At 44.2% G+C, this 10314-nt stretch overlaps 3 protein-coding genes across 3 annotated transcripts; 2 read left to right on the top strand and 1 right to left on the bottom strand.

Moving 5' to 3' along the window:
- Window positions 1-1342: 1342 nt before the first annotated feature.
- On the bottom strand, window positions 1343-3900 carry LOC138912090 (uncharacterized). Its single transcript, XM_070211947.1, has 2 exons — window positions 2856-3900; window positions 1343-1635 (listed from the first exon to the last, which is right to left on the bottom strand). Exons 1-2 carry the CDS (start codon window positions 3898-3900, stop codon window positions 1343-1345), a joined length of 1338 nt encoding a protein of 445 aa, XP_070068048.1.
- Window positions 3901-6987: 3087 nt separating this feature from the next.
- LOC138912515 (uncharacterized) lies at window positions 6988-8676 on the top strand. Its single transcript, XM_070213504.1, has 5 exons — window positions 6988-7179; window positions 7237-7441; window positions 7489-7579; window positions 7637-7834; window positions 7970-8676. The coding sequence occupies exons 1-5, from the start codon at window positions 6999-7001 to the stop codon at window positions 8015-8017; spliced, it is 723 nt and encodes a 240-aa protein (XP_070069605.1). The 5' UTR covers window positions 6988-6998; the 3' UTR covers window positions 8018-8676.
- Window positions 8677-9433: 757 nt separating this feature from the next.
- LOC138912089 (uncharacterized) lies at window positions 9434-10255 on the top strand. The gene has a single exon (XM_070211946.1). It carries the CDS (start codon window positions 9434-9436, stop codon window positions 10253-10255), a length of 822 nt encoding a protein of 273 aa, XP_070068047.1.
- The last annotated feature ends 59 nt before the right edge of the window (window positions 10256-10314 follow it).

Below are 10314 nucleotides of genomic sequence, written 5' to 3'. Positions count from 1 at the left end.
ATGCTGCCGGAAGCCCTGCAGGCAACCCAGCCGAGCAGGTGCTTGCCGAGGAGTTGGAGGCGCCTGGTGGGCCGAAGGACGGCTACTCTACCGATTCCTCGCTAAGCAGAGAAATGCGAGCGCTGGGACCGGCCATCGAGGACGTGGACCTGAGTGAGGAGGAGGCCGACGTCACTGTTGTAGAGGTTGCAGATGCAGATGACGCTAAGACTTCTACAAATCAATCTCCACCACAGTAAGGCAGCTTCGGCTGCACTACAGCTTCGCCTGGCTCAGGGCGAAGCCGACCTAGTCCTGGTACAGAAACCTTGGGTGGTAGGAGGCAAGGTTGCTGGACTGGGAACAAAAGAGTATAAGCTAATGCTTGACCCCAAACAAGGTAAAATTCGAACCTGCATTTTAGCCAAAAGGCACCTAAATATATTTCTGCTTCGCAATTACAGCAACGGAGATAACACCTCAGTAAGCCTGGAGCTGCAGCACGGCTCCATTAGGCTGCTATCGGCCTACATGGCCTTTGAAAAGGAAGACCCCCAGACGCGCTAGTCAGAGGACTGGCAAAGGAATGCGAAGAGCTCAAGACAGGTTTGGTAATAGGCTGTGACGCCAACGCACCCAGTGGGGTTGCCCAATCAACAACGACAGAGGTGAGTTGAAAATTTAATACTATTTTGTATTAAAACGCGAAAACTTGTGATTGCAGGGAAATTTGATATTTTATTTTTGGCGACGACGAAAGGAAGTTTGCGCAATGAGATTCATATAACAACTAAGGGCCGGTTTCTCGAGTCCCTGTCAAAGTCCCTGATAGCTATCTGTTCGAAAAACTTAAATACCAGATAAACTGTTCGTAAAAGCAAATCCGCTTTCTCGACTGCTTTAATTTATCTGAACGAGAAACAATTACAGAGTGCTGTTAACGCACAGAATTATGCTGTGAAGCGCAAAAAATGGCATGCTTCGATTATTTCATCAGCTGTTTGGGTATAAATTAAAGGTAAAGTCAGTTGTGATTTCGTTTCTTCTTCATAGTTGGCTTTGGGAAATCAGCTGTCATTCTATCGAGTCGAAAACGCTTAACAGGGACTCCGAGTCCCTGTCAAAGTTAGCTCTCACATTTATGCTGGAGAAAGCCAAAATGTCTTAGCAGGGACTTTATCTGTTCGAGAAATGTTAGCCGGCACTCGAGAAACCGGCCCTAACTCTTTAATTTCAATATATAGACGCTTAAGCCTAACTTAACGAAAGGGGCGGGAAACGGGGCGAATTCGCGAACGCGATTAAAGCTTTATTTCGCTCCCGCTCCCGCCTTACACTATTCAACATATTTCATTATAAAAGCTCAAAGTGCGCAAGCACCGCCGAGCTCCTCCGCGGTCAGGATGTCTTCGCCGACCGTCCGAAGGAACAGGTGCTTTGCAGACTTCACACCTGCCTCCCAAAGTCCGCCGAAGTGAGGTGCTCTGGGCGGTATGAACGCATACTCGCATCCTCTTCTTGACGCGAATGTTGCGATACCGCCCCCCTGCTCCTCCAGACGGGCTCGGAACTCTCTCATGTGGCGATCGGCTCCGACGAAGTTCGTCGCGTTGTCGCACCACACCTTCTTCGGAATCCCGCGTCGACTCACGAACCCTTGGAATGCCAACAAAAACGCATCAGTGGTGAGGTCGGACACTAACTCTAAGTGGACCGCTTTGGACACAAAACATACAAACAATGTCACGTATGATTTGTACGGCGGCTTACCACGGATACGATACGTTGTGTTAAATGGGCCACAAAAATCAACACCACAGATATTAAAAGGGCGGAGAGCTCGAAGTCTGTCTGATGGCAAGTTCCCCATGATTTGCGTCAAGAGTTGAGGCTTGCACCGAAAGCAACGAATGCAAGACCGAACTGTTCTGCGGCAAACTTCCTGCGCATTAACCAACCATATCTTTTCTCGCAACAGACTTACAAGAGCTCGAGGGCCAGCATGACAATTTGCGACGTGAAGGTAGGACACGTAGGCTTTAAAAAACTGTGAGCCTTTCGACAACAACAACGGGAATTTGGCTTCGTACGGGATAGGAGCATTCAATAACCGACCCCCAACTCGCAGCAATGTCGAGGAACACCAATCTAGTTTTTTCTCCCCGAGAAAAGGGCTTAGTTTTTGAATATTCGTTGCTACCGGTTTATTTTTCCGAATTTTGCCTATGTCGTCACTGAACTCGTGAAATTGGATCACTTCCACTATTTTCTCGAACGTAAAATTCAGTTCTCTTGGAGTAATACTTTTTTCAAAGGGCTGCAACACTTTTTTGCACCTTTGAATAAACCGAAAGACCCACACGAAAACCCTTAGAAGCCTTATGTGCGACGAAAAGGATTCTATTTTCTGAAGCACACAATTAGGCTCTGGGATAACCACAAGCGCCAAAGCTGATTTGCGTAATTCCATCGACACGACATCAGCAGGTACTTCGAAGTGTCGATTCACAGGCCAATTTTTTTCTGCATCGAGCAAAAACGGCGGCCCAGCGAACCAAATGGAAGCTGTGAGTTCCTCAACGTCACATCCCCGTGACACGATGTCCGCTGGGTTTACTTTCGTGGGGACATGTCGCCAAATTGCTTTTTCCGACCACTCTTGGATCTCTGCAACTCGGTTTGAGACGAAAACCGACAACGACGACGGATGCGTTTTAATCCAATGCAGAGTGATCTCCGAGTCCGTCCATAGGAACACCTTACACGATTATAAAGATCCGCAAGAAGGTGAGCTGCGCACAACTCAAGGCGGGGCAAAGTTTTCGTCTTGAGGGGAGCTACTTTGGATTTTGCTGTCAATAAAGATACTTTAAAACCTTCAGCGGTACTAGTGCGAACGTAGATGCACGCTCCATATGCTCGCATGGAAGCGTCAGCGAAACCATGTATTTCTGCCGGGACTTTGGCGTCTGTATGAACGAATCGCGATACCTTGATCTTGGGCAGTTGCAACAGCGTTCCCTTAAAAGCTTCCCAAGATGTCTGCAGTTGCATCGGCAGCGACTCGTCCCAGTCTAACTTTCGAAGCCACAGTTCCTGCAACAACATTTTTGCCCTAGTCACTAGAGGGCACAACAGGCCAAGCGGATCGAAAAGTCGGGCAGTCATCGACAGTATGTTTCGTTTTGTCGCACGAAGATCCAGGAAAGAGTCATCCAACCGAAATTGAAAGTAATCTTTACCCGGCAACCAAACCACGCCAAGGGTCTTAGTTACGTCTGAGTCTGCCGTTAGCGGCATGACAGCGCTTTCAGATGCGGATAATTCTGGGCAGTTGGAAAACCACTTTGCCAATTCAAATCCTGCCTCTTGCAATACCTGAGAAACTTCGCCTCGAAGGCTTAACAGGTCCTCAACGCTTCTGGCGCCAGTCAACAAATCGGCGGCTTTTAGACACGAATCCTGCGCGATCTCTCCAAGCCGCATTAAACACCGAATCGCCAGATAGGGGGCTGGCGATGTACCATAAGTCACGGTGTTCAGCTTGAAGATTTTTAGAGACTCAGATGGATCTCGTCTCCACACTATGAGCTGAAAGTTTCGGTCAGCTTCGTCAACCATTACTTGACTATACATCTTTTTTACGTCTGCTGCAAGCGCAAACTTGTGCAGTCTGAACCGAAGCAGGGTCGAATACAGCTCCTCTTGAATGGTGGGGCCAACCATCAAGATGTCATTCAACGCGACCTGCGTCGATGTACGGCTCGAGGCGTCGAATACCACTCTCAACTTTGTCGAGGTGCTTTGAGGTCGCAGCACGCATTGGTGCGGAATGAAATAGTGCGGACTGTCTGGAATTTTATTGTTAGTGGAAGACATATGGCCCATGGCTTCATATTCTTCCATGAATTCCAGATACATCTTTTTTAAAGAAGGATCTTTGGATAATCTTCTTTCAAGCGACAAAAATCTACGTTTCGCAACTTCATATGATGAACCAAGAGTGTCTGGGTGAGATTTGAACGGCAGACGAACCGAAAATCTCACGGACGACAATCTTTGAGTATTTTTCTCTAAGTGTTGCTCACAAAGTTGCTGCTCAGGAGTATGGACCTTGGCCTTGGGCGGCAAGTCCTCCACAGACCAAAATTTCTGCAGGGTTGTGTCGATTGACTCCAACACTTCCTCCTGGCAGCTGAGATGTACCAACTTTTCCGTATTTCTTATTTTTTCTGAGGCACATCTCCCTGACACTATCCAGCCGAGAACTGTTTTTTGCAAAATGGGAAACTTAGGCCCTTGCTTTATCTGGCCGACTGACAATAGTTCAAAGAACGAGTCTGCGCCTATAAGCATATCTATTTTTTGGGGCTTGAAGAAGAATGGATCTGCCAATTGAATATTTTCAGGCACCCTCCAGCCGCTGGTGTTCACCGTTTGATCCGGATGATAACCAGAAATATTTTATAGTATGTAAAATTCGGACGACTATTGACTGCTACCCACTCGCGACTTAACTATCGTGTGAATTTTCTTGGTTGCTTGAGCATTAGTTCCACCAATGCCCCGCAAGCTCAAACACACGTCCTCTCTCTTAATCTGAAGTCTCTGAGCGAGCTCATCGGTCACAAAATTTACTTGTGAACCAGAATCGAGCAACGCTCGAGCCAAAACTAATTCGCCACTTTTTGTTTGGACGCTCACGATGGCTGTGGCAAGAATAACTTTATCCGATGCAGTCGCATGCATAACATGCGAAGTGGATGGAGTATTCTGCAAGAGCGTGGGCTGAGGAGGAGCTGGCAACGCGAGATTTGATGGCGAGTAAATGTGCAGCAATGTGTGGTGTGAGGACTTACACACCCTGCATCTTTTCGATTTGCATCTTTTTACCGTGTGGCCCTTTCGGAGGCAGTTAATGCATAAAGGAGCCTTTTTTGCAAAATCGAATCTTTGCTGAGGCTTAGTACTCAACCCAACAAAAAGTCGTCCAAAACAAAAAACTTCATATGAAAAACAACGTCAAAAAATTTTGTTTCATATGAAGTTTTTGTTTTGGACGACTTTTTGTTGGGTTGAGTACTAGCCCTGAACTGTTAGGGCAGCAAAAGCAGTGCAACTTCCTACTTGATGTTCTGCTGAGTTGCAAAACACACATACTTCGGGGTCGTCTATGGCAGCAACAAACGAAAAATCCTATTTCCATTCTTCTTAGGATAAGCCTGGCTCTGCTGAACAATTTTTGGCTTACACGCTTCTTCGGCAACCATATGCTGATAGCGCTTGTTCAGGGCCGACTCACACTCGCTCCAAAGAGGAAGCGAAGTATAATCTAACTGTTCTTCCCATTTTCTTTTAGTTCCTGCATCGACTTTGCCCATTACTAGATGGATGAGGATGGCATTCGTAATATGGCATTCCCCAATGGACAAAAGAGAATCGTATAGCGCTGTGACTGTGTCGATCAGGTTTCTCAAGGCTGTAGCTGATGGCTGGGAAATCTTTGGCAGATTAAACAATGTCGATATATTGTCAAAAAAAATTAAACAATCATTATCGTACACCCGCCTTAGGCTGGCCAGGGCTTTTGGGTAATTATTCGCTGTAACTTGGAATGCCCTGACTGTTCCTAGCGCGTCTCCAGCCAAACACGATATTAGATGGTTAAATTTTTCGATATAGTGCAGCGTGTCATCTTTGTCAACAAAAGTTTCGAAAAGGCTTATAAAATTTTTAAATTCTGAATGTTTTCCGCTAAAGGTTGGAAGAGCGACGCTCGGCAAACGGCATTGGGGTGTGCGCGTTGCCGGCGGAGCGGAATTGTCAACGCTCTTAAGCTTTGTTTCCGCGATTAGGGAAATTAGCAACGATTTTGCTATTATCGCAGTCTCTTCTAACTCTTCGCGGTACTCATCATCTCCATCTTTCGTTTCAATTTTATTCTGTATAAGCGAAGCATTTTCAATGTGCGTATTTAGGATTTCTAATCGACATTCTAACTCAACCGTATTGTTCGGTCAAACTGCGTTTTTCCCTGTATATTTTTATCTGTATGAATCTGTATGAATTCCAGAGTCTGTGCACTCTGTTATCTAGTATGTTAACTCAACTATGTTAACTCAACTGAAGCTGTCAATAAAGTAGTACGAAAAAGAGAGCGAACCGGAGAACATCTTTTACTAGCAAGTCTACCAATTTTCACACTGCCCAGATCCTAGTTTCATGTCGCCACAAAAACGCTTGTGGATGCAACATTTTGGCGCCCATTGTGGGGCACGTGTGTTAGTTAAATTGTTTAAATAAATTAATAATTACTTATTTAAACGTGCAAAAAACCTTGCCTTTATCGCTCATTCCGTCTGCACACAGCTGCACACACACACGCATACCAACGCAAGTGCAGTCCAGTGTCGCTAACCAACGGGACTATTCTTCGTCTTCGCTTTGCGCTCGCTATTGTTGATCTACTCTCGACTCAGAATTGGAAACGGAACGTTTCGTTTTCTGCATTGCTTTCGATTCTCGATCTTTCTGTGCACCGGTGAGCCGCTTGCCCTTACATTTGTCGCCCACACATTTGTCGTTTTTGTAAATTAACGGCAAGTCGTCGCGCTACACCGTCGCAGAAGTTTTCTGTCGTTTCGCACGCATCAGCTTTAAGGCCTCTTTACAGTTCAGATGGAATGTGACATGGAATCGAATTTTTCATACAAATTTCAAAATCTGAGATGGAATAGATTCCATTTTCCATTTTATTTTTCATTTCGAGTTTACACTTCTAATGGAATTTTGTCAGAATTCTTAGAAAAGCCTCATATGTTTAACATAGATTAAAACAATTTTGAATAGAAGCCCTTGTAAAATTTAACATTTGTTCGACAGTAACAGAAATTCGATCTGTTAATATCATTACATTTGACTCGATTGGAATATGTGAGTGGGTACATATTCCATGAGAGTACATATGAAATTTATGGTGTTCATTCCCTTTCCTGTCAAAGTGTTTATGAGTTTGAAAAATGTCGGGAGCAAGAAAAAAGAAAAAGAGGAATCAAAGCATCAGCCGCGAGGAAACCATTCAACTGATAGAAGAAGTAAAATCACGCCCGGAGATATGGGACTTAACCAACAAGAACCATAGCAATAATAATGCTGTTAGAAGTGCTTGGGCAGCCGTTAGTGCTGCCACCAACAAAGAAGGTGAGGAATTTTTATATCAATAAAAATTGGATGTGATCATTAAACATTACTTTGCAGTCAACGAGGTCAAGTCAACCTGGCTTTTACTTCGTGATAGCCTTCGCTATCACACGAAGAAGAAAGCAACACAGATTCTAAAAAGTGGTAGCGCTGGTGGCTCAAAGAATATAAACCTAGTCGAATCCGAAAAGACGGGCCCCGAGATAGACTGGGAGATGGCAGAGCATATGTCATTTCTGCAGGGGCTGTCTCACAAAAGAAAGTAAGTTACACAAACTGAAACCATTGTTATTAATATTATTTTTTCAGGACATTTGCTTCTGTGCACGCCCCATCCACTTCAGAAAAACGTGGTTGTGATAGCCCGGAAGAGGACACTGAGGAGGCTTCGTATGATTATGTAAGCTTCATAAAATTCCTATTTATTCTTTATTGATTGTGATCGGACAAATCGCAGAGACCAAAGAAGAAGAAAAACAGTGACCCAATAGGAACCGAAATTGGAGAACTGCTCAAGTCAGCGAAGGACCTCATATCGGTGGTTCAGACCAAGCAAGACAACAAGACAACTGGATCCCTGAAAAATGTCGAAATGTTTTCTTTTTGGGACAAGATGATGGAGGACTTTTCCGAGGAGGCCCTACAACAAGTGCAGGTGAAGGTGACGGCAGCAATAGCTGAAATTGAAAAGATCGTGCTGCCAAAAATAAAAAAAATAATAAAAATTAAAATTGTGTCTTCTTTATTTTATATGTGGAACGTTTCTCATTCATTGGTTTCTTGGACAAAGGCTGCCCTGTTCTGCCATGGTACGGCGCCTGCGTTTGAATTTATATGAGCACATAACTGGTTTCTAATCATCTTGCCATAATCATTTGGCCTGCCAATATATGGCTGCAGCGATGTTAAATTGTTGTGTTCAATTGATTGTTCCTCAAAACCGCCTATGTAATCAACTGTGGCATTTCTTATTAAAAAATTATGAAGTAAGCAGCATGCCGTAGTAACCTTTTGTGCTGTCTTTGGTTGACAAATAAGAGTTCGTTGCATGCATATCCACCTCCAGCTTAGTATGCCAAAAGCGTTCTCTATGCATCTACGAGCACGGCTCAAGCGATAGTTGAAGATGCGCTCCGAGTTTCCAAGATTTGTTCCGCTATAAGGCTTCATAATTCTCTTGCAAAGTGGAAATGCATCGTCACCTATTAAAAAGTACGGAATTCGATTTCCATTAATGATGCGGTCATTTGGAAATTCAAGTCTGTCGCCGAGAATATCTCTTCCAAATTGTGATGACGAAAATACATTTACATCACCTTCGCTGCCATACGCTCCTACGTTAATGTAGGTAAATGCATATTTAGCATCACAAATGGCCATAAGAACTATGGAATGAAATCCTTTATAATTATGAAAGGCACTACCACTGCTTGCTGGGGCCCGGACAGCAATATGTTTGCCATCGACGGCCCCTATACAGTTTGGAAAATTCCACTCGCTTTCGAAGTTGGTAGCGTAATTAAGCATACGATTTTTTTCCCAGGCCGGGATTTCGCCGATCAACTCTATCGCAATAGCGTCACTAACAGCAATGACAATACCACTCATACTGGCCTTGCTAATGCGATATGTTGATGTTACATGTCTTTGGATATCTCCAGATGCAAAATATTCCATCACGATTGCGAATTTGGTTAGAGGTGGTATCGCGCCAGCTCGAGTTTCCCGTAGTGGCTGCAAATGCTTCTCAATTTTCGAAAAAATATTCATAAAATTTTCATAAGACATTCGGAAATTTTCCAAGAACACTGGTGGGTTATTGATCATATCGACAAAGTCCTTAGCGAATCTGCCTTTTGTGTTTCGATCCTTAAGATAGGGATTGACCCAGCACTTGCGTTTGCTTTTTTGGTTTTTTTCACGTTTTTTTTTCAACAACGCCGCGATAGCCAGATTATTAATTGCAAGTTGCAGTAATAGTACACTAAAATGAAGACAGTAGTGTATAAGTTGCCATCGAGATTATTGCGCTCAGAATGTATCTAAATACGTACCACTCATCATCCATTCTAAAAGAATACAAATCGTTTTTTCCGTTTAAATTTGATAGAACGAATTTGGCAGGGCAAGTACGTTTCAGAATGATAACAGGAAATGTAAACAGACATGAAATAAGAAAAATTCCATTTCAAAAATTCCTACTGAGGTGTAAAGAGGCCTTTAACCTCAAAAAGTTGACTGCACTGAAAAAATCATGGTACCGAATCCAAGCCCTCTTGACGAGGCCAAGCGTCAAAGAGCAAATGTTAAAAGAAACATTTCGCGAATTAAATCGATAGTTGATGATCATTTTGAGGAGGAGTTGCTCAACCGCTCTGCCGCTGAACTCCAATGTCGTCTGGGAATTTTGGAGTCCTACTTTAGACAGGCACTAACCATTCAATCCAAAATTGAAACGTTGCATTCAACCGACAACGGGCGCGTTGACGTCGAGGATACGTACATTACAACTAAATTGGCTATCAAACAACTCCTCGGCGAAGATCTAAGCAGCACAGTGTTGGAGTCCAGTACCACAGCACCACCGCAGTCCAAACTTCCACGACTGCCGCTGCCCACCTTTGATGGTACTCACACGGAGTACAAAAACTTCATCACGTCATTTACGCAGCTCACTGCTCACGAGAATTTGTCAGCCATCGAAAAGTTTAACCACCTTCTCAACTGTCTGAGGGGCCCAGCACTGGAAGCAGTAAAGGCGTTCCCAGTCACCAGTAAGAACTTTCCAAAGGCCCTGGATAAGTTAAAGGCTCGATATGACAAGCCAGCGCTAATATTTATGGAAACAATAACATCAATCTTTAAATTGCAGCCTGTAAGCTCGTCAAATGCACATCAATTACGCAGCCTCATCGATAATGCATCCGCCTTGTTCAGCTCACTGTCGTCGCTTGGCTTGGATGAACAAATCTCGCAGTCAATGCTAATTTGCTTGATCATGGACAAGTGCGATCAGCAAACTCGGAACAAATGGAACGAATCGCTAGACTACTCGTCGTTGCCATCCTGGAATTAGTGCGTCAATGTACTTGAACGGCACTGTCAGTACTTAGTGTCCAGCGGAAATTCCTCGAA

This window comes from Drosophila takahashii, chromosome 2R, assembly GCF_030179915.1.
Source record: "Drosophila takahashii strain IR98-3 E-12201 chromosome 2R, DtakHiC1v2, whole genome shotgun sequence".
NCBI lineage: Eukaryota > Metazoa > Arthropoda > Insecta > Diptera > Drosophilidae > Drosophila > Drosophila takahashii.
Note: the sequence above shows the minus strand (reverse complement) of the source record. Positions and strands in the feature narration are given on the sequence as shown.